Source organism: Mustelus asterias, chromosome 7 (assembly GCF_964213995.1).
Source record: "Mustelus asterias chromosome 7, sMusAst1.hap1.1, whole genome shotgun sequence".
Taxonomy (NCBI): Eukaryota; Metazoa; Chordata; class Chondrichthyes; order Carcharhiniformes; family Triakidae; genus Mustelus; species Mustelus asterias.
The window spans coordinates 71,316,808-71,340,864 of record NC_135807.1 but is presented as its reverse complement, the minus strand read 5'-3'; the positions used below and the strand labels follow the sequence as shown (position 1 = coordinate 71,340,864).

The 24,057-nt window shown below is 44.2% G+C and overlaps 1 protein-coding gene across 14 annotated transcripts in view; it reads left to right on the top strand.

Moving 5' to 3' along the window:
• Positions 1–24,057, top strand: part of unm_hu7910 (un-named hu7910) — a 217,059-nt gene that overhangs the window by 175,852 nt on the left and 17,150 nt on the right. For all 14 annotated transcript variants that reach the window (XM_078216221.1, XM_078216218.1, XM_078216226.1 and 11 more), the window contains 7 exons: positions 504–590; positions 1,444–1,594; positions 6,839–6,975; positions 12,651–12,749; positions 13,683–13,772; positions 15,865–16,002; positions 20,458–20,593. In XM_078216221.1, the coding sequence (XP_078072347.1) occupies positions 504–590; positions 1,444–1,594; positions 6,839–6,975; positions 12,651–12,749; positions 13,683–13,772; positions 15,865–16,002; positions 20,458–20,593 (838 nt within the window). The remainder of the gene's footprint in view (positions 1–503; positions 591–1,443; positions 1,595–6,838; positions 6,976–12,650; positions 12,750–13,682; positions 13,773–15,864; positions 16,003–20,457; positions 20,594–24,057) is intronic.

Genomic DNA, 24,057 nt, shown 5'->3' with positions numbered 1-24,057 from the left:
CACAGGTTCACTGTGAAGACATTTTTCTTCATCTCAGTGGTAAGTGATCTACCCCGTTTCCTGAGATTGTGTCCCCGGTTCTAGATTCCTCAACCAGGGAAAGCATCCTCCCTGTATCTAGCCTGTCCAGCCCTGTTAGAATTTGATACGTTTCAATCAGATTCTCCTCGTATATTATGAAACTGGGACTGAGGGACTCAGGTTAAAACCAGTAAAAAGTCAAGTTAAGGCTGATATCAGGAAATTCTTTGGTGATCAAACATGTGAAATGGATTCCTAAAATCATTTCTGAACAAATTGGATGAGGACCTTAAATTGATTCCAGATATATGAATTCAGATGGGCTGAATGACCTGCCTGTAATTATCTAGAGATAATGAGGTTTAACAGCTCAAGTTTGAATTATGGGACAATTGTTCCGAAATAACGGTTGTAGGTTTTGTTGTGCAATTTACAAACATTCCTGTATATTAACACACAACTTACTCTCCCTTCCCCCTAAGGGCAAATCTGAAGAAGCGCTCCAGGCATTTAATGAACTTCTCAAAAGCTATCCTCAAAGCCCTCGAGCTAAATATGGAAAAGCCCAGGCAAGTACAATTAATGTTGCAACTATAGACACTCAAAGACTCTTTTAATGTTGAAAAATAGAGTATAGAGTTGAAAAATTAGTTTGAAGTTCCTTTCCCTTTGCCGTAGCATGGTTGTGTTTTCCAGTTTTTCTCCTGCCCTCTTATGTATTTGACCATCGGATATGATTTCATGGTTCATGAGCACATCTTTCTTTGATACATCTACCAAGTAGCTTGCTCCTCTTGTGAGCCTAGACAATGAATGCTGTCAAGCAAGTAGATTGTGGGGAGCATCATCATGACCAATGTTGTCTTTAACCAATGTTTTACACATGCGCAGTTTCCAGCAAAAGAATCAGGAGAAGGCACTGTTTCTTTTCATAACGATCTAACTTGATTGGATATAAATAGAAGTTGGTGAAAAATCTTTCAGGGAGGAACCTCTCCGTCTGCACAGTTACAAAGAACCGTGATTATGTTCGACATCTTTGAGTTATTTCTATACCATTCTGTCAGTTATCTGAAGCCATATCATTGTGGGGAGCTGGAGAAGACGGCATGTTGGTGGACAACCTGCTGTAGGGACATACGATGGAGAATGATACATTTTTTAAAGGAAGTCATGAAAATCGAACAGGAAAGATTGGCTTCCATGTACTTGACATTAACTTGCCTACTAAGAAATGGAAGTCACAATCTATCAAAATATTTTAGGCTTAAAGATTTCATTCATCACAAATTATTCTGTCTCTCATCAAGGGTTGCTATCCAACTGCAGAGAATTAGCAGCATAAACACTACTATTTTGTAATAAGTTTGTATTCAACTGAATACTGTGTTGTAGATTTTAATACTTTATAATTTCATCTAGTCGGAGGATGATTTGGCAGAGAAGATGCGAAGCAATGAGATACTTCAGAGAGCAATCAATACCTATGGAGAAGTGGCTGACATGCCAAACCCAACTGCAGATCTGGTGAAGCTGGCAATAAAACGACAGGCAAACAGACAGCAGTTTTTAGGTGAGGAATGGTTTTGTAAATTTTGCATAGCTTATTGACAGTTGGAATAACTCATTTGAGTCAGTACCTCCATGAATTTAAGCCTTTTGACTGTGAAATTAAAAAGTCAAATTAATAGTTTAATATTTATCTCTACCTAGGTCAGTTCAGTAGGTAAAATTTTTAAAAAATCAGTAAAGAGCAAAAATAAAAAATGGAAAGTAGAGAGAGAAGCTAACAGGAACAAAAAAAATCTAATTAGAATTAGCAACTAGAATAAGCTAGTAAAATTTCTGGGTTAATTACTGAGTTGCACAGGTGGAAAGGGATCAGATCGGTTTGTGTAATTCATTCAGTACGTACAGAAATTTAAGAATAAAGATGTTATACTTGCTGCTGTTACTGGACAATGATACTTGCACTTACCCACATATTACACACAAAATATAAATTTGAAAAAATTGAGGTCACAGGTTGATCAAAAGGCTAATTATTGGCAGAGGCATCACAACCAAACTTCATTCTTCAATACAAGGACACAGGGATATGAAAGATCATCGGGGCGATTCTCCCAAAAATATTCGAAGCGTCAAATTCACCTGAAAACTGGAGTGAATCTCCCACACTCTGTGTATCACAAAGAGCCCTAGTGTGAATCATGCTGAAAGCTGGAGGCTGGGCCTATACCCGTTGGAGAGGTCAGCAGCATAGCGCTGAGTGGGCCACTGCGCATGCGCTGATCTGTCGGTGCCGAGATCGATGCATGCGCAGTGGCCCCTGTCTGCCGGCCTCCAGATTGCTGGCCAGCCCCACGACCCCTGCATTGCTGGCCTTACCAGGGGCCCAGATTGGCACTGCCAAGGTGGCAAAGTCCAGATGGCAACCTCTGGCGCCCGATCCTCTGGGAGGCCTCTATTGCCCCCCCCCCACCCTTTCACTCCAGCGGGGTCGGGACGCCAGCTCCGCGCAAGTGGGCTATAAACTCCGCTGAAACATTCCCCATGGGGGGGGGGAGAAGTATCGAGCCTGGAGATTTCAGTCTGCTAATCACATTGAAATTATATTATAATTAGGCACTGCATACATTCGGAGCTGACAGCGCTGGAAATCCGGTGCTGGGAGATGCGCTCAGACCCAGACACCCAGCATGAATCGTGCAAATCGGCTACCGTTAGATCTCCCGGCCCGCTGCGCTAAAAAAGCAATGCAGCGGGAAGGGAGAATCGCACCCCCATGTATTTTGACCTTGGGAGTGGAGCCTGGAAAACAGTTCAGAGAAGCAATAGTAATAATTCTTTTCAAAATAAATTGTAGCAGCAAGAGAAGGTGACAGTGAGTTCAAGACCACGCCTTTCAAGTTTATGAAAAGGTGGTGGAAAGGGGAATTTAGAGATTTTACTTCATTCATTCACAGGATGTGGGCACTGAAGACAAAACCAGCATTTATTGCCCATCCCTAATTGCCCTTGGGAATGTGGTGGTCAGTCTCCTTTTGAACTGCTGCAGTTCTTGTGCTGCAGGAGGACAAGCAGGAAAGTGGAGTCCAAGTCGCAATCAGATCAACCATGATTTTATTGAATGTCAGAACAAGCTCGATGGGCCCAATGTGCTACTTGTGCTCCTGTTTATAATCTTTTATATACACAAGAGTGCTATAATGGAGTTTGACCCAGCATTGACGGAACAGTGATATATATTTCCAAGTCAGAATGTTGTGTGACATGGAGGTGATGTTCCCCATGTCCTGCTCAGTGATAGAGGTTGTGGGTTTGGAAGTTCTGTCGCAGGAACCTTGGTGAAGTGTTGCTATGCATCTTGTATATGGTACATACTGCTGCTCTTGTGCATCAGTGGTGGAGGGAGTGAATGTTTAAGGTGGTGAATGGGGTGCCTTATAAAAGGTAGATGGGCTTTGGGAGTTAGGAATTGAATTACTCGCCACAGAATTCCTAGCTCTCACAAGAGATGCCCTTGTAGTCATGTTATTTATCTGGCTGGTCCAATTAAGTTTCTGATCCGTGATAACACCCAGCATGTTGATGATGGAGAATTCAGCCATGATTGCAGCATTGAATGTCAATGTATAAGATTGTAATAATTCTACTATTTTTGGGTTTGTTGCTAATCTGTAATATCTATGGATTTTATTATTTAGCCACATTTTATATTAAATTATTTAGTTTGAATTTCCATTAATGAAACAATGGACTGTCAAGGCAGTTGGAATACTTTGCAACTGATGTTTGTCAGAAACTTAATTGTTTTACAACTTTAAGTTACCGAGAGTCTTGAGCCAACAGTATGCTGTCTTAATTGCGCATAATACAATTAAGAGTTTTTAAATCAGCTTTGAAGGACTGATTCTGAGTAGGTTGAACTTTGGATGACTTTATCTTTAAACAAAACCCATGCATTGATTTAATTGATTAACAATATTTGTAGGGTAGAACATCTTTCTATTAGCATTATGATAGAAAGCATATTAGCTCTTGTTCTTAATGGTTTTGGTATTTGTGGGAATGGGTTACAATGACCGGAATTTTACCGGCCCACCCACCACAGGAATCAGAGTGGGCGAGGAGCAGAACATGGAAAGGTCCGTTGATCTCTGGCGGGATTTTATGGTTTTGGGATGAGCGAGATCGTAAAATCCCACCTAATATGTTCAGGTCAATACATACGATAGGTGCATTATTGACAAAGAGGATGTGATTTTGTAACTTCTGTATGTAACAGAAATGTATAATTTCTTCGCAATGGAATGTAAACTCTCAGAGCCCAGGGGAACTAGGGGTGAACATTTGTCTTTAGTCTATACGACTCTAGTGATGAGTTTCCCCCTCATTCCCATTAACTTAAATTTTACTCGGGCTTGATGAAGGAACATGTGGCCAAATGTGGTGCCAAAGGCAGTCACCCTCACCTCACCTGTGGAATTCTGCTCTTTTGTCCATGATTGAACTAAGGCTGTAATGATATCTACAGCCCAGGGGTCCTGGTGCACCCTAAACAAAGCATTGGTGATCAGATTATCGAGTCAGTGTGACTTGACAGCACCGTTGGCGACAATTTCCATCACTTTAGAGTACACTGATTTGGTCAACCTTTTGGACAGGACATCTGAGGCAGCACAGTGGTTAGCAGTCCAGGGGCCTGGGTTCGATTCCCGGCTTGGGTCACTGTCTCTGTGGAGTCTGCACATTCTCACTGTATCTGCATCGGTTTCCTCCGGGTGCTCCGGTTTCCTTACACAGTTCAAAAGACATGCTGGCGAAGTGCAATGGCCATGCTAAATTCTCCCTCAGTATACCCGAACAAGCACCGGAGCGGGGCGACTAGGGAATTTTCACAGTAACTTCATTGCAGTGCTAACGTAAGCCTACTTATGACACTAATAAATAAACTTTAATAAATAATAAATTTACAAAACAGTTTGGTCTATGGTAGTTGGCCTCTATTTATATGTCTCTAAATTCTCTACACGCAAAAGACTGGAAACTTGATCAAAAAATACTTTGGTAGCCCAGTTTCTGATCATTAACAGGTACAGAATATAATCAAAAATGTTAGTGGAATGTTGTCTTTATTTCCAGAGTTCCAAAATATAAGGTGGGGGGTGGGGAGGAAGGTAGAAATCAGCTAAGCTCTGGTTAGACCACACCTAGTGCACTGTGTTCAGTTCTTGGTGCCACACTTTAGGAAGTATATACTGGAGTGCAATGTAGATTTCCCACAAGGCGACCTGGACTCTCAGTTAAATTATAAGAAGCAATTATAAAAACTAGGGTTGCATTTCCCAAGATTTAGAAGGTTAATTGGTAACTTGATGAAAGTTTTCAAAATATTAAGGTGAATAGATAGAAAGAGAGAAAATATTTCTGCTGATTGGGAAGTCTAAGACTAGAGGGCATAGTCTAAATATTAAAGCTAGATCTTTCAGGATTGAAATTAGGAAAGGGCGATGGAAGTTTGGAACTCTCTTTTGCAAATGGCAATTGATCAGGCGGGTAAGTGGTACTGATCCACGTCAGATCAGCCATGATCTTATTGAATGGCGGGGCAGGCTCGAGGGGCTAGATGGCCTACTCCTGCTCCTATTTCTTATGTTCTTATGATACCAGATCAATTGTTAATTTTAAATCCGAGATTTAGTTAACTGAAAGTATTTAGTGATATGGAGCCAAGGTAGGAAACGGAGTTAAGGCACCGACCAGCTCTAATCTCACCACATGGCAGAACAATGGTTCACCATTCAATGAGAGCACAGCCCAGCATGAATGCAAAAGATGAGACTGAAGCATTTGCACCCATCTTCACCCGAAAGTGTTAAGAGAATGATTCATCTCCACCTCCTCCAGAGATCCTCAGCCTCAAAAATTTTCAGACAATTTGATTTACTCCACATCATATCTAGAAACAGCTGAGCACATTGTATAAAACAAAGACTATGGAACCCCAACAACACCCTGGTTGAAGACCTATGCTCCAAAACTAACTGCACCACTAGCCAAGTTGTTCCAATATAGTTACAACACTGGCATCTACCTGATAATGACAGGTATAGAATCATAGAATCCCTACAGTGCAGAAAGAGGCCATTCAGCCTATCGAGTCAGCTCTGACTACAATCCCACCCAGGCCCCACCCCATAACCCTCTATATTTACCCTGCTAATCCCTCTAAGCTACGCATCCCAGGACAGTAACGGGTAATTTAGCATCGCCAATGCACCTAACCCGCACATCTTTGGACTGTGGGAGGAAACCCACGCAGACACGGGGAGAATGTGCAAACTCCACACAGACAGTGACCCAAGCTGGGAATTGAACCTGGGCCCCTGGAGCTGTGAGGCAGCAGTGCTAACCACTGTGTCACCGTGCTGTCCCGTCCAGCAGCCAGGAAGCAGTGCTATGTCTGCTAATGATTTTATTTCTTTGAGTTGCTGCTTCCACTGGAGGAACCTGCAGAAACCGCTTTATTTGATCGGCGTCAAGTGGTTGGAACTTGTAATTTATTTTTGAGCAGCACTGCCAATACTACCATAGAACTGAAAAGTAAATGTGGTGCACAAAAGTTTGAGCACAGATAAATATTTGAAGGGTATATTTGAAAAATGCATATTACCCAAGAAAAGGTTGGGGAAATAAGGATCATAGTTTCATAAAATAGTCATTTCAGAAGCTCTTCAACACCTGTCTTTAAGATGTATATTGCAAGCTATTGGTTTCTGCCAATTTGTATTTGATTTTCTGTGTGTGTTTACAGGCCACATCAAACGTTCTGTGTTGACCCTTCAGAAGCTGGTAGATCGTTACCCAAGTGATATCTCAATTAGGAATGAGCTTGGAGTAGGTTATCTTTTGTTAGGAGACAACAGTAATGCCATGAAAGTATATGAAGAGGTAAGCTTTTAAAAACAGCAAGCTTTCAGAATTTATTTGCATGATTTTTACTCTGGAAGGACAGATTTATTCCCATGCTTAAATTCCACATTTAAGGAGAGCCTGTTCTGAAGAATGTGTACTTCTTAATGTTTCATTTGTTACATGAATTATCTATTATGGAACTTGATACCAAGTTGCATCCTCGATCTGTGCAAAATTGGCTAATTGTTATGAACTCTACCCCAGCAGCCGTGACCTAAAAAGGAGAATAAAATTGATCTGGCATGCTTTTCTGAATAGCTTTTCAGTCACATTTGGTGGTTAGTGTGTGTATGTGTGGGCAAAAGCAGGATCAGGTTCTGATCTCTTTGCTAGAATTCTCTATTTATGCTTACACATGAAGGAGGGTGACCATTTAGAGAGCTGTGGAGCTATCCTACCATGAATCCGCATCTTAGGGAAAAGAGGAGTAAAATGCATTGTACCAAGCAAAGAAGCCAAGACCATTCCAAAGGTCTCTTCAACCCAATGTAGATGCACAGAAGTGCTGTAGTTACTATCAAAATGAAACAGTCCTTTGATCACTTCAGTATCCTTTGTTTCATATTTAGATCAGGTGTTGAATACAGTGTTGATAGACACAAAGAACTTTATTCAGACACCGGTCTGGATTTTCATCTTTGAGCTGGGAGATTTTCCAGTGTCGCGAACCTGCAATGCCCACCAATTAATATTGCCATTTATCAGAAATCTGGGGTCAGCTCTGCTATTGGACAGGCCAATGCCAAGGCAGCCGGGTTAAAAGGCAACCTCCAATTGCTGAGACATCAGCCCTGTTCTGGAGATAAGTGGAAGGCACTTGGATCCTCATGCCTCCACCCCCTTAACCTCCCATAGTCTTCTACCCCCTGTCTTTCACCCCCATGCCCCTTTCATCCACGCAACCAGTATCCACTATAAAGAGAACTCAAGCCCTCTGATAACATTGAAAAGTGCGTAAAATCGGTCAAAATTAAAAGTCACTTGAAAAACTTATACAAAATTTTATCCTCTTAAATGTTCATAAATCTGTCAAAACAAACAAGCTCTTACTCCCATAAACAGTGTGTCAAAAAATCCTGTAGAGCAGAATCCATTAGTGGATTAGTAGTCAACTAAGCATTCGCACTGACATTTATACTATATAAACAACCCCTACTGAGTAGAATCCATCAGAAATTTTGAGGGCAGTCATAAACTGAGCCATCGGTCAAAGCTTTGAAAAAGCCAGAGATTCCTCAGCTGAACTTTAAGGACAAAAATTAAAACAATGGGGAAATTTCACACAGTCCGATCTGGATTAAATGCTGTACAATGCAGAATAGTATTCTATCCAGGGATCATGTACTCTAATGCATCTGAAGATTTTCCATTTTCACACTGCTGTCATTTCCTTTGTCAATTTGCCAGTTGTCAGAAGTAACAATGTGGCAGTCACTTTATTTAATGGCAATTTACATTTTCAAAACAAAACACCATGATCATTGTATCAAAAGCAGACAATTTATTTACAATACTTCATTATGATGTGAAGTAAGCAACACCCTTTTCTATTTCCTTTCATGTTGTTCCCGCCTTCAAACCATGGTTCGTGAAACCTCTGTGCTGTTGTGAGTTACCTCACTTATAAAAGCCTTCTCTCCTCCATCAAAATTATAGAAGTAACAGAATGCCCACATCCACAACGATGTCGGAACAGCAGTATGCAGGCTGCTGACCCACTTCCTTATCCTATGCCAATGAAAACTGCCTGCGCCAAGAATGGGAGCAGGAATCCCAGATTGAGGTCTTGCCCACGATTTGTAAAGCTCACTGACTGCCCTTTAGCGCCACATTGGGACAGAAATATCCAGCTCATTTTAACTGACTGATATCTGATTTCTATCAAGTCATGACATGTAACAAGACGTTGCCTGGATAGAATTTCAATAATGCACATGATCAAACTGCTGAATTGGACTTCGCTTTGTATGTGCTTTGTTGGAGAAAATATACATTTTTGAATCTGGTAAAAAAAATAGACACTGAACCAAAACTACATGTATAGCTTCACAGCCATTGAATACATCAACAGTGTTTGGCAAATCCTAATCAAGTTATTTTATGAAAAATAATGTGGAGTGTGTTATTGCATAATTTGCATTAACAGGATTGGGAAGAGACCCTGGCTCTCTGCCTTTCCCAAACAATGTTTACCAGATACTACTTCAGCGAGATAATGCCCCTATATTATTGGCCTTTCATCAGGCTCAAAGCCAGAAAACTAAGAACGAATGGAGTAAGAAAAGTGACTATACAAACCAGACTACAGAGAGAAAAGAAATCGGGTCTATTTCCATTCTCTCAAATTCTCCCAGATAGTGTTGCTTAGAAACAAAGGTAGCCCCTGTCTAGACTGTCAATCAAACTGTGCCAGATCAGCCTCATAAACAACAAATTTTCAGCTGTTTGTTATCAAAAATTCCATTGCCATGGTTCTCTTCAGGATCAGAACCATGCTTCTCCTTTGTTCTCATTGACCCTATATTCTCGCAGGTCATGAACATAATTGCATGGTGTCCCTGAATACAAAGGTCAATCTGGAATTAGAATTAACCCATGGTTTCCTGCAGCCTTAGCTTTTACCCCTGTGGAAACCTGACATTATTTTGTTAGTTTCAACATCCACAGTTAACAGTGCAATGGTTAATATGAATATTCCAACCTCATTGACCTTGCATCTCCTCACAACTTCTGTATTTGCATTTGGCGCATTTCATTTCTAGGAAAAGACACAGTTCTCAGTATTTTGTCAAAACAAAATTTTCCAAATGATTCTCTGTTTAATGATTATTAGATAATGTATTTCTTGCACAGTTTGCCTATTTATATCATAACGTTACAATGCCTAATATTTCACAATAATCAAGTGGCTAGCTTGTGTTTTTAGAAATCTGCATGAATAACAAAAAAAGTTCAGGAAGTTTGGCTGTTGTGGAAAAATTTCTCCTCTTGATCACCACAGGTCCTTCAATCGACATGCCCATTATGAATAAAGAACTCCCCGCCAACTCCATAACAGCGTAAAGAGTTTATATAGGAACAGAGGAGCAAGAGTGTGCCATTCAGCCCACTGAGACTGCTCCGCATTCAATGTGATCATGGCTGGTCATCCACTTCACGTCTTTTTCCTCACACGGTCCCTACATCTCCTCTTGTCATTGGCATTTAGAATTCTGTAGTACTTAAAGAAGTGGCTCGAGAAATATTGGATGCATTGGTGGTCATCTTCCAAGATTCTATAGACTCTGGAACAGTTTCTACAGATTGGAGGGTAGAAATGTAACCCCACTATTTAAAAAGGGAGGTGGAGAGAAAACAGGACATTATAGATCAGTGAACCTGATGTTGGTAGTGGGAAAAATTCTAGAGTCCATTATAAAAGATTTAATAGCAGAGGACTAGACAAACAGTAGCAAAATCAGCATAGTTTTACGAAAGGCAAATCATGTTTGACAAATCGACTAAAATTCTTCAAGGATGGAATCAGTAGAGTTGATGAGAGGGAGCCAATGGATGTGATTTTATTTGGACTTTCAGAAGGCTTTTGACAAAGTCTCACAAAAGAGATTAGCATGAAAAATGAAAATGCATGGGATTAGAGGTAGTGTATTGCGATGGGTATCAATCTGGTTGGCAGACAAGAAACAAAGAGTAGGAATAAATGGGTATTTTTCCGAATGGCAGGCAGTAACTAGTGAGGTACCGCAGGGATCCATGCTAGGCCCCCAGCTATTCACCATATATATTAATGATTTCAACCTGGGAATTAAATGTAAATTTGCAGATGACACACAGCTAGGTAGCAGGGTGAGCTGTGAGGAGGATGCAGAGGTGCTTCAGTGTGATTAGAACAAGTTGAGTGAGTGCATGGCAGATGCAGTATAATGTGTTTATCCACTTTGGTAGCAAAAACAGGAAGACAGATTATTATCTGGCTATAAATTAGGAGAGGCGAATCTGCAATGAGACTTGCGTGCCCTCGTACACTAGTCGCTGAAGGTAAGCATGCAGGTGTAGCAGGTGGTAAAGAAGGCAAATGATATGTTGGCCTTCATAGCGATAGGATTTGAGTAGAGCAGCAGGGATGTCGTGCTGCAATTATACAGAGCCTTGATGAGACCACACCTGAAATAGTGTGTGCAGTTTTGGCCGCCTCATCTGAGGAAGGATGTTTTTGCTATAGAAGGAGTGCAGCGAAGGTTCACCAGACTAATTCCTGGGATGGCAGGACTGACATATGAGGGGAGACTGAGACGGCTAGCATTATATTTTTGCTGGAGTTTAGAAGAATGAGGGGAGATCTCATAGAAACCTAGAAAATTCTAACGAACTGGACTAGACAGGAAGGATGTGGAGGATGGTGGGGGTGTCCAGAACCAGGGGTCATAGTTTAAGGATAAGAGGTAAATCTTTTTGGACTGAGATGAGGAGAAATTTCTTCACCGAGAGTGTGGTAAGCCTATGGAATTCGCTGCCACAGAAAGCAATTAAGGCCAAAACATTGAATGTTTTCAAGATGGAGTTAGATGTCACTCTTGGGGATGAAGGGAATCAAAGGATATGGGGGGGAAGGTGGGATCAGGCTATTGAGTTGGATGATCAGCCATGATCACGATGAAAGGCAGAGCAGGCTCGAAAGATTGAATTGCCTATTCCTGCTCCTATTTTCTACGTCTCTGTCTTAAACGTACTCAGTGACGGAGCTTCCGCAGATCCCAACCAAACGAACCATCTTACTTGCATCTACTCTGTTTATCCCTTGAAGTATTTTGTAAGTTTCAATGAAATTGCCCCTCATTCTTCAAAACTCCAGAGAATACATAGAACATTACAGCGCAGTACAGGCCCTTCGGCCCTCGATGTTGCGCCGACCAGTGAAACCAATCTAAAGCCCATCTAACCTACACTATTCCAATATCATCCATATGTTTATCCAATGACCATTTAAATGCCCTTAATATTGGCACATGCCCGGTTTCTCTGATGTCCCTTCACAGCACAGTCCCATCATCCCAGGAACAAGTCTGGGGAACCTTCATTGCACTTGCTCTCAGGCAGTAATATCCTTCCTAACATAAGGGGACCAAAACTACACAGTACTCCAGATGTGGTCTAACCAAGGTTCTATACAGTTGAAGCAAGGCTTTGCTACTGATACTCAGTTCCTCTTGCAATAAAAGCTAACATACCACTAGCCTTCCTAATGGAATGCTGCACCTGCATGTTATCTTTCAGTGACTTAGTGACGAGGACACCAGGTCCTTTTGGACATGAACACTTTCTCATTTCTCACCATTTTAGCAATACTCTGCATATGGGTATACAAGATGGAAAAGCACTGACTGTTCTGTGATACAATGTACTTTTCGTTATTTTTCTGTTTCCTTTTTTCAATGACCTGCAATCATTGATTCACTGTCAGCCACTGATGTCCACTCAAGTAAATCAGCAACCCACCTTAGGTTAATTTGTTACAGTTTAAAAACATTTGTAAAGAAAATAATTAAGAATAATTAGATTAGGCAGTTTATTTTGATTTTACATTTCAGCAAAGTCCCGTGAAAGATTTTGGATGAAAGGAGACTGGGTATAATAGTCATGTGTTGTTGCAGGTTCTGCTGCTTGCTCCAGATGATGGATTTGCTAAAGTTCATTACGGATTCATCCTCAAAGCTAGAAATCAGATAGCTGAAAGCATTCCATATCTTAAGGTAAGTGCTGCACTAGTAAGATTAACTACACTAGTAAGATGTTGCAACATATTTAAATACCGGAATCCAGTCAGGTTAAATGGAATACAAGTTACTTTTTTCATATGAACATTGCCCATACCATCAGTGGTGTGATCAATCGACAATTGAAGGCAGCACTAATTCCAAGAGTTTTGCTAAATCCCAATTAACAGTACATTGCCCACTTGGATATCAGTTTTCGAAGCCACATCAAAACTGATTTTGTGACCTTTGTAGCAACTTGATGCCTTTACATCAGTGTGCTTGGTAAATTTCTGTTGTTGCATCCAGTCTCAGTTGGCCTTTTCATAGGAATTAGCAAAGTGTTGCAGACTGTTTAACTCACACTGGTTAAATCAGTTTCATGTTCATCACTGACAGTGTGAGGCTAAGAGGTAATGAGAGATATTTTCATCCTCAAATCCCGATTCAAGCGGGAGGGGGTTGAAAAGTTTTTTATTCCGTTGTTGCTTCATGTAAGTTTAAAGCTAATAATACAGATGTGGTTCTTGGTATAAGAGTGAAAATGTTGAGATAATAAGTGTTTTTTTTAAGTTTCAGTGCATGGCCAGAGAAATGAAGGAAAACTACATTCTGCAATTGCATGGTGCTGCTTCATTCAAAGTTGAACCAGATTTAATTCCCATGGACTAGCACGTGTAAAATCATGTTGCTGTTTAGCATACACAGTTAGTAGTTTTAGGCATGAGGTACCAAGTGCGTTCTTGCAAGATTGCTACATTAGTTTATTTGCACTGAAGGTGGTTAATTCAGAAAAACAGGTTTGCAATAAAATAGAGAAAACAAAATAGAAGCAAAGTCAAGTGTATATCTTACGAGTATTGAAGAATGTACCTTTTGTATGTTGGCTTTGTGGTGTAAGTAGATGTTTTAAAAATACAATCTCTGCAGGAAGGATTATTATCTGGGGATCCAGGGACTGATGACGGTCGCTTTTACTTCCACTTGGGAGATGCATTGCAGAGAGTGGGTGATCAAGAGGTGAGTAAAACTGCAAGTTCCCATTTTATACAAATGGGTTAATAGAACTTGTTCATGAAAAACCAGTTAAGATCGGTGATGCATTTCTTCCAAATTAACATTTCATGTATATACTAAGATAAGTACTATAAACTGTGAGGCAAACTTCATAAGGACGTAGACAAGTTGGTGGAGTGGGCACACAGGTGGAACATGAAGTTCAATGTGGTGAATTGTGAGGTGATTCATTTTGGTGAGAAGAACATGGAGAGGCAATAAAAAATATTGGGTAAAATTCTTAAGAGGGTGCAAGAGCAGATGGACCTGGATGTATAAGTGCATAGATAATTGAAGATGACAGGATAGATGGAGAGCATCTAATTCCATTTTAAGTATTTTTTGTAAAAGATGTTTAATAAAAACTGAGATTCTAAATTGGGTTAACCTTGCAAGGAAAGTTGAAGCTAGATTAAATATACCTCTGAATTTTGGATTTTTTAAATATTAGAAATTTTCTATCATCCTCAAATGCCTTTGCTATTGTCTTTACCTCCAGTGAAGTGTCCTCTGATATTGCAAAGAAAGATCTAGGAGTATTAAGCAGTTAAAATCCATACTGTGCACCAGTTCCAGCCATGTTCTATTTGAAAACAAAGAACAATGCAGCACAGGAACAGGCCCTTCAGCCCTCCAAGCCTGCACCGATCATGTGTTCCTAACTAGACCATCCGTTTGTATCCCTCTGTTCCCAGTCTGTTCATGTGGCTATCTAGATAAGTCTTAAATGATCCGAGCATGTCTGCCTCAACCACCTTGCTTGGTAGTGCATTCCAGGCCCCCACCAACCTCTGTGTAAAATATGTCCCCCGCGTATCTGTATTGAACCTTGCCCCCCTTACCTTGAACTTGTGACCCCTTGTGTTTGTCATTTCTGACCTGGGAAAAAGGTTCCAACTGTTCACCCTATCTATGTCCTTCATAATTTTACAAACTTCTATTAGGTCGCCCCTCAACCTCCGTCTTTCCAGGGAGAACAACCCTAGTTTACTCAATCTCTCCTCATAGCTAATACCCACCATACCAGGCAACATCCTGGTAAACCTTTTCTGCACTCTCTCCAAAGCCTCCACGTCCTTCTGGTAGTGTGGCAACCAGAACTGGACGCAGTATTCCAAATGTGGCCTAACCAACGTTCTATATAACTGCAACATCATATGCCAACTTTTATACTCTATGCCCCGTCCAATAAAGGCAAGCATGCCATATGCTGCCTTCACCACCTTTTCCACCTGTGCTGCCACCTTTAAGGATCTGTGTACTTGCATTTCCAGATCCCTCTGTGTGTCTATACTCCTGATGGTTCTGCCATTTATTGTATAGCTCCCCCCTGCATTAGATCTACCAAAATGCATCACTTCGCATTTATCTGGATTAAATTCCATCTGCCATTTCTCCGCCCAATTTTCCAGCCTATCTATATCCTGCTGTATTCTCTGACAATGTTCATCACTATCCTCAACTCCAGCAATCTTTGTGTCGTCCGCAAATTTACTAATCAGACCAGCTACATCTTCTTCCAAATCATTTATATATATATATATCACAAACAGCAGAGGTCCCAGTACAGAGCCCTGCGGAACACCACGAGTCACAGACTTCCAATCAGAAAAAGTCCCCTCCACTGCTACCCTCTGTATTCTATGGCCAAGCTAGTTCTGTACCCATCTCGCTAGTTCACCTTTGATCCCATGAGATTATAAATCGATGTTATAGATGTCAATTAATAATTTAGTTCTAAGTAATAGCCTAGTTTAATCATGTTTAAATCATCAATAGGAAAGCTTACATTAGCGTTGCTATTAACAATACATTCAGTGAAATGGTCAGGTTAATTGATGGTTAATTTCTCTGGGTAAGTCATCCAATCTGTAATTCGTGAAATAAAATAATCCTGACGTGTAATTTTGAGTTAAAATTTTTGTATGACATTATATTAAAATTGACAGTACAGTTAGCAGTGAAGAGGTTGATGGACCATGGGAACACCAGACTTGCTGACACAATTTCTTGGTATGATTTATGACCTAGTTTTGCTGGACCGTTTGATCCACAGGCATACACATGGTATGAACTGGGACACAAAAAGGGTCACTTTGCATCAGTGTGGCAGCGTTCACTTTACAATGTCAATGGACTTAAGGCTCAGCCCTGGTGGACAACGAAAGAAACAGGCTATACCGAACTGGTGAAGGTATGTGCATTTTTAATAAAGACTTGTATTCAGGTAATTATTCAACAAAAAAAGCATTTGTTTCATGCATAGGAAAACATTTCAGGACCTTTGCTAGCAAAGTAATCATATAAATTGTCACTGGGACAAAGTCAACTCTTCCAAAATCATCATCTAAGGGCAGAGTTTTCCCAAAATAAATGATTGGTTTCTCACCCAAAATGACACAATGTGATTCGCACTGGACATGCCGGCGCACATCAGGTCACAATTTTGCAGCACTTGGACATTTTTCGGAAATGGTGAATTTTGCACGGATTCTGAGAGGAGCGGGCCTAAACATGCCAGTGAGCCCAGCTTCACCGAGATTGGGTGCCCTTTTTAAGGGGCGCCCCAATCTCAAATTGAACTTGAGGCTCCCCCTCTCTCCTGACAGAGACATCCCCTCTCTTTCATGACATCCCCTCTCTTTCATGACATCCCCTCCCTTTCATGACATCCCCTCCCTTTCATGACATCCCCTCCCTTTCATGACATCCCCTCCCTTTCATGACATCCCCTCCCTTTCATGACATCCCCTCCCTTTCATGACATCCCCTCCCTTTCATGACATCCCCTCCCTTTCATGACATCCCCTCCCTTTCATGACATCCCCTCCCTTTCATGACACCCCCTCCCTTTCATGACATCCCCTCCCTTTCATGACATCCCCTCCCTTTCATGACATCCCCTCCCTTTCATGACATCCCCTCCCTTTCATGACATCCCCTCCCTTTCATGACATCCCCTCCCTTTCATGACATCCCCTCCCTTTCATGACATCCCCTCCCTTTCATGACATCCCCTCCCTTTCATGACATCCCCTCCCTTTCATGACATCCCCTCCCTTTCATGACATCCCCTCCCTTTCATGACATCCCCTCCCTTTCATGACATCCCCTCCCTTTCATGACATCCCCTCCCTTTCATGACATCCCCTCCCTTTCATGACATCCCCTCCCTTTCATGACATCCCCTCCCTTTCATGACATCCCCTCCCTTTCATGACATCCCCTCCCTTTCATGACATCCCCTCCCTTTCATGACATCCCCTCCCTTTCATGACATCCCCTCCCTTTCATGACATCCCCTCCCTTTCATGACATCCCCTCCCTTTCATGACATCCCCTCCCTTTCATGACATCCCCTCCCTTTCATGACATCCCCTCCCTTTCATGACATCCCCTCCCTTTCATGACATCCCCTCCCTTTCATGACATCCCCTCCCTTTCATGACATCCCCTCCCTTTCATGACATCCCCTCCCTTTCATGACATCCCCTCCCTTTCATGACATCCCCTCCCTTTCATGACATCCCCTCCCTTTCATGACATCCCCTCCCTTTCATGACATCCCCTCCCTTTCATGACATCCCCTCCCTTTCATGACATCCCCTCCCTTTCATGACATCCCCTCCCTTTCATGACATCCCCTCCCTTTCATGACATCCCCTCCCTTTCATGACATACCCTCCCTTTCATGACATACCCTCCCTTTCATGACATACCCTCCCTTTCATGACATACCCTCCCTTTCATGACATACCCTCCCTTTCATGACATACCCTCCCTTTCATGACATACCCTCCCTTTCATGACATCCCCTCCCTTTCATGACATACCCTCCCTTTCATGACATACCCTCCCTTTCATGACATACCCTCCCTTTCATGACATACCCTCCCTTTCATGACATCCCCTCCCTTTCATGACATCCCCTCCCTTTCATGACATCCCCTCCCTTTCATGACATCCCCTCCCTTTCATGACATACCCTCCCTTTCATGACATACCCTCCCTTTCATGACATACCCTCCCTTTCATGACATACCCTCCCTTTCATGACATACCCTCCCTTTCATGACATACCCTCCCTTTCATGACATACCCTCCCTTTCATGACATACCCTCCCTTTCATGACATACCCTCCCTTTCATGACATACCCTCCCTTTCATGACATACCCTCCCTTTCATGACATACCCTCCCTTTCATGACATCCCACTCCAGGCGATAGCCTGCCCGCCCCCACCACCATGGCGACAGCCCCCCGCCATGGCGACAGCCTGCCGCCCCAGCCCCACCCCGGGCGACAGCCCGCTCCACCCGCCATGGCGACAGCCCGCTCCCCCCGCCATGGCGACAGCCCGCTCCCCCCGCCATGGCGACAGCCCGCTCCACCCGCCATGGCGACAGCCCGCTCCCCCCGCCATGGCGACAGCCCGCTCCCCCCGCCATGGCGACAGCCCGCTCCCCCCGCCATGGCGACAGCCCGCTCCCCCCGCCGTGGCGACAGCCCGCTCCCCCCGCCGTGGCGACAGCCCGCTCCCCCCGCCGTGGCGACAGCCCGCTCCCCCCGCCGTGGCGACAGCCCGCTCCCCCCGCCGTGGCGACAGCCCGCTCCCCCCGCCGTGGCGACAGCCCGCTCCCCCCGCCGTGGCGACAGCCCGCTCCCCCCGCCGTGGCGACAGCCCGCTCCCCCCGCCGTGGCGACAGCCCGCTCCCCCCGCCGTGGCGACAGCCCGCTCCCCCCGCCGTGGCGACAGCCCGCTCCCCACGCCCTGGCGAGAGCCCGCTCCCCCCGCCGTGGCGAGAGCCCGCTCCCCCCGCCGTGGCGAGAGCCCGCTCCCCCCGCCGTGGCGAGAGCCCGCTCCCCCCGCCGTGGCGAGAGCCCGCTCCCCCCGCCGTGGCGAGAGCCCGCTCCCCCCGCCGTGGCGAGAGCCCGCTCCCCCCGCCGTGGCGAGAGCCCGCTCCCCCCGCCGTGGCGAGAGCCCGCTCCCCCCGCCGTGGCGAGAGCCCGCTCCCCCCGCCGTGGCGAGAGCCCGCTCCCCCCGCCGTGGCGAGAGCCCGCTCCCCCCGCCGTGGCGAGAGCCCGCTCCCCCCGCCGTGGCGAGAGCCCGCTCCCCCCGCCGTGGCGAGAGCCCGCTCCCCCCGCCGTGGCGAGAGCCCGCTCCCCCCGCCCCTTGGCGAGAGCCCGCTCCCCCCGCCCCTTGGCGAGAGCCCGCTCCCCCCGCCCCTTGTCGAGAGCCCGCTCCCCCCGCCCCTTGTCGAGAGCCCGCTCCCCCCGCCCCTTGTCGAGAGCCCGCTCCCCCCGCCCCTTGTCGAGAGCCCGCTCCCCCCGCCCCTTGTCGAGAGCCCGCTCCCCCCGCCCCTTGTCGAGAGCCCGCTCCCCCCGCCCCTTGGCGAGAGCCCGCTCCCCCCGCCCCTTGGCGAGAGCCCGCTCCCCCCGCCCCTTGGCGAGAGCCCGCTCCCCCCGCCCCTTGGCGAGAGCCCGCTCCCCCCGCCCCTTGGCGAGAGCCCGCTCCCCCCGCCCCTTGGCGAGAGCCCGCTCCCCCCGCCCCTTGGCGAGAGCCCGCTCCCCCCGCCCCTTGGCGAGAGCCTGCTCCCCCCGCCGTGGCGAGAGCCCGCTCCCCCCGCCCCTTGGCGACAGCCCATCCACCTCCTTCGCAGCATTCCCCTCCCCTTCAGCACTGTTCCTAGCACCCTGGCCACGCCTGGTATGCCAAATTAGCTCATCCACTCACCAACGATTCTCTGCTCCACTCCACTGTTACGCATTTTGCGCCAGGTGTGACACAGGTGGGAAATTGCGGCCTAAATTATCATAGAATAGAATCATAGAAACCCTACAGCACAGAAAGAGGCCGTTCGGCCCATCGAGTCTGCACCGACCACAATCCCACCCGGGCCCTACTCCCATATCCCTACATATTTACCCGCTCAGCCCTCTAACCTACGCATCTCAGGACACTAAGGGGCAATTTTAGCATGGCCAATCAACCTAACCCGCACATCTTTGGACCGTGGGAGGAAACCGGAGCACCTGGAGGAAACCCACGCAGACACGAGGAGAATGTGCAAACTCCTCGCAGACAGTGACCCTCGCCGGGAATCGAACCCAGGTTCCTGGAGCTGTGAAGCAGCAGTGCTAACCACCATGACACCTTCTAGTCTCATTCAACTTCCTACTACATTTTAACTGTTATAAATTGCTATTTCTAACTTTATCTTGTATCTTCTCTTCAAGTTTCAATTTAGTTTTACCTTTCTATTTGTTCACAGAACCCTGTAGTTTCATTCACCTCTTTTTCACTTGATAGCAGTACATTTACTTTGTACACTCTATCTTGTGCTTTAAAAATTCCCATTGCCGATCTATCGATCTACTTGACAACTTTTCAGCCCAGTTAATTTGGGTCACATCCCTTTTTATCACCTATAAGTCCTGTGATTTTATTGCTTACAAGTTGGTGTTGTACATTGCACATAATACATCTTTCAGACACTGACCAGACTTGGGCAACGCTGCTTTATTAGATTTTCATTTTGCTACTGAGGAAGAAACGTTCCTGATAATGACCTTCGCACTTGAAGGATGGTAGTTCTGTTGTGAGATCCTAAATCCAATATCTAAACTTTATTATTTTTTGCATTGTAGACTCTTGAGAGGAATTGGAAGTTAATCCGTGATGAGGGTCTGGCTGTTATGGATAAAGAAAGGGGATTTTTCTTACCAGAAGATGAAAACTTGAGAGAGAAAGGAGACTGGAGCCAGTTTACGCTTTGGCAGCAAGGTAATACCTGATTGTGAGGATATCACTTCAGAGATGTGTGATGTTACTGTATATTGATTATCTATAACCAAAGATTTCCTATCACACCTGCTGCAGGAGTCATAGCGGACGAGACAGAAAATTCAGTGGACCATTTAAAGGTCCGTTGAGCTTGGACGGGAATTTCTGGTCTTGGGATGCACACATCCAGAAAATCCTACCCTATATATTGCAATGTGTAAAACCCATGAAAAATGTGTTCACTTTTTGTCTGATTGGAAGTAAACAATGACCCTGGTAAGTTAGCTCAAAAATTGGTTAAGAGTGCTGTAGCGAAGCCTTTGTTGACCTGAACATGGAAAATTGCATTTCATATTACATTATGACAAGCCATTCACATGAATTTGTTGTGGAACTGTCAAGGTGCCTCATAGAGCATTATAGCAACAGTCCATGTCTGACACTTGTATCTGAATTTCAGTTGCTATGCTGATTAAGCAAAATAGCATTTTCAACTATTAATGTAAAGTGCTCTAGCATCACAAAGCGATTATAGCTTTAATGATGCCGCACATCCCGTACGGTCACCTCTGGTTTATATGATTGTGAAATACAGGATATGCTCATTCAGAGCTACTTCCATAACTTGCACCATCAGTCAGCAATATTGTGATGCCTCAGCATCCAGATACTGAATGGTTAATGAGTATTGTTCCCAGATTATCAGAACTTGTTGATATTATAAGTCGTTATTACATCTAGCTTGATATTTTGCCACAGGTGCAGAACAATAGAAACTATTACTTTCTTAAATGACATAATCATGCACACCTTTGAATAAATGAAATTTGGATGAATATGTGCTTGCATTTCATTTTATTAATCCCTAGACACACATTGCTTGGAATGTGCCTGTCATTAGTTTGCTCGCCACCATCAATTGCCTTTTCCTGTCAGCTGTTCGTAAAGATATTGATAAATTCACATGAACAATACCACAAAAAGTGGAATGTTTTCAGTTCAATCTAGTAGTTTTCTCTCTTCATGCCCTCAAAGCATTAACTCCACCCTGGAGATACAGTTCCATGGGTGCTAATGCCATCTAATACCTTGCCCGACTGACTGTATTCCTTGTGCGATTTGTCAATGACTGTCAGCAACTTATCTGAATCATAAAATGATAACTGCACAGAAGGAGACCATTCAGCCCATTGTGCTTGTGCGACTCTTTGGTGGAGCTACACAATTAGTTACATTCCTCTCCCGTCTCCCTGTGGTTCATGCAGAGTGGGCATCGCATCTGAACCTAGCCATGACTGCACCTCACATTTAGGCACACATTTCTAGCAGGAATCCTTCATTTACCTCTCCCTAACCTAGTGAACCTGGAGCTGTTATAGTACTGTTACAGCATCAACTTACACCAATTATCTTGACACAGATCTGGAATTGAACTTGTGACCACCTTGTTCAATGTGATGGTTGTTGTCTGAAATTTCTGAATAGTCATGGTTCCTTCAAAAACATGTGTTTGGCTGAAGCAAAGCCAAGAATAAGTTCCTTCTCAGCTTCCCTAACTAAAGGAAATGTATAGCAAGTCCCACACAAATCTCGGAGCAAAAGCTTTGCTCCAGCCGAACGTTTTAAATCTGCTTCCCCTTATCCTAAAACTATGACTTCTTATTCCAGATTGCCCCAGAAGAGATGTCCAAAGATGTATAGGTTAGGTGGATTGGTCATGCTAAATTGCTTCGTGTCAGGGGGACTAGCAAGGGTAAAATGCATGGGGTTATGGGGATTGGACCTGGGTGGGATTGTGTTTGGTACAGACTCTATGGGCCGAATGGCCTCCTTCTGCATTGTAGATTCTATGCTTATATGATATGAAGAGGAAGCATCTGCTCTACGTTTACTTTGCCAATATCTTTTATCTTATATACCTCAGTTAGATCTCCTCTCATTCTTCTAAACTCTAAAGAGTATTACCCTAAACTGCTTAATCTCTCTTCATAAGACAGACCCCTCATCAATCTTGTGAACCTTGAGGATTTGAGTATAGGGATAGGGATATTTTGCTGCAATTGTATAGGGCATTGGTGAGGCCACACCAGGAGTGTTGTGTGCAGCTTTGGTGTCCTTATCTGAGGAAAGATGCCCTTGCTATAGAGGAAGTACAGCAAAGATTTACTAGGCTGATTCCTGGGATGGCAGGTCTGTTATATGAGGAGAGGCTAAGTCGGTTAGGATTATATTCACTGGAGTTTAGAAAAGTGAGAGGGGATCTCATAGAAACTTAAAATTCTAACAGGATTAGATGAGGTAGATTCAGAAAGAATGTTCCCAATGGTGGGGGAGTCCAGAACTAGGGGTCATAGTTTGAGGATAAGGGGTAAACCTTTTAGAACTGAGGTGAGGAAACATTTCTTCATCCAGATGGTGATGAATGTGTGGAATTCACTCCCACAGAATATAGTTCAGGCCAAAACGTTGTCGGATTTCAAGAAGAAATTAGATTTGGCTCTTGGAGCTAAAGGGATCAAGGGATATGGGGGGGGTGGGGGTGGGGGGGGGGGGGGGGGGGGGGAAGGATCAGTATATTGAATTCAATGATCAGCCATAATCAAAATGAATGGTGGAGCAGGCTCGAAGGGCCAAATGGCCTACTACTGCTTCTAGTTTCTATGTTTCTATTAACCTCCTCTGAACTGCCTCTAGTGCAGGATAGCATTTTCTATAGCGTTTATTAACAGGGGGTTTGAGTTTAAGAGCCGTGGGGTTATGCTGCAACTGTACAGGACCTTGATGAGACCACATTTGGAATATTGTGTGCAGTTCTGGTCACCTCTATAAGAAGGATATGGAAGCATTGGAGAGAGTGCAGAGGAGATTTACCAGGATGCTACCTGGTTTGGAGGGTAGGTCTTATGAGGAAAGGTTGAGGGAGCTAGGGCTTTTCTCTTTAGAGTGGAGGAGGATGAGAGGCAACTTAATCGATGTTTATAAGATGATGAGGGGGATAGATAGAGTGGACGTTCAGAGACTATTTCCTCGGGTGGATGTAGCTGTTACTAGGGGGCATAACTATAAGGTTCATGGTGGGAGATATAGGAGGGATGTCCGAGGTAGGTTCTTTACGCAGAGAGTGGTTGGGGTGTGGAATGGACTGCCTGCTGTGATAGTGGAGTCGGACACTTTAGGAACTTTCAAGTGGTTATTGGATAGGCACATGGAGCACACCAGAATGATAGGGAGTGGGATAGCTTGATCTTGGTTTCGGACAAAGCTCGGCACAGCATCGAGGGCCAAAGGGCCTGTACTGTGCTGTACTGTTCTATGTTAATGCCACTCCATCCTTCCTCAAGTAAGGATGCTTTTTTAATTATTTTTTTAGAATCTCTTTGTTGATCTTTAAATGTTTCCCATCTTCCAATCTGCCAATTCCAATCCTCCAATTCTTTTTATCACTTCCTTTCCTTAAGTTGTTC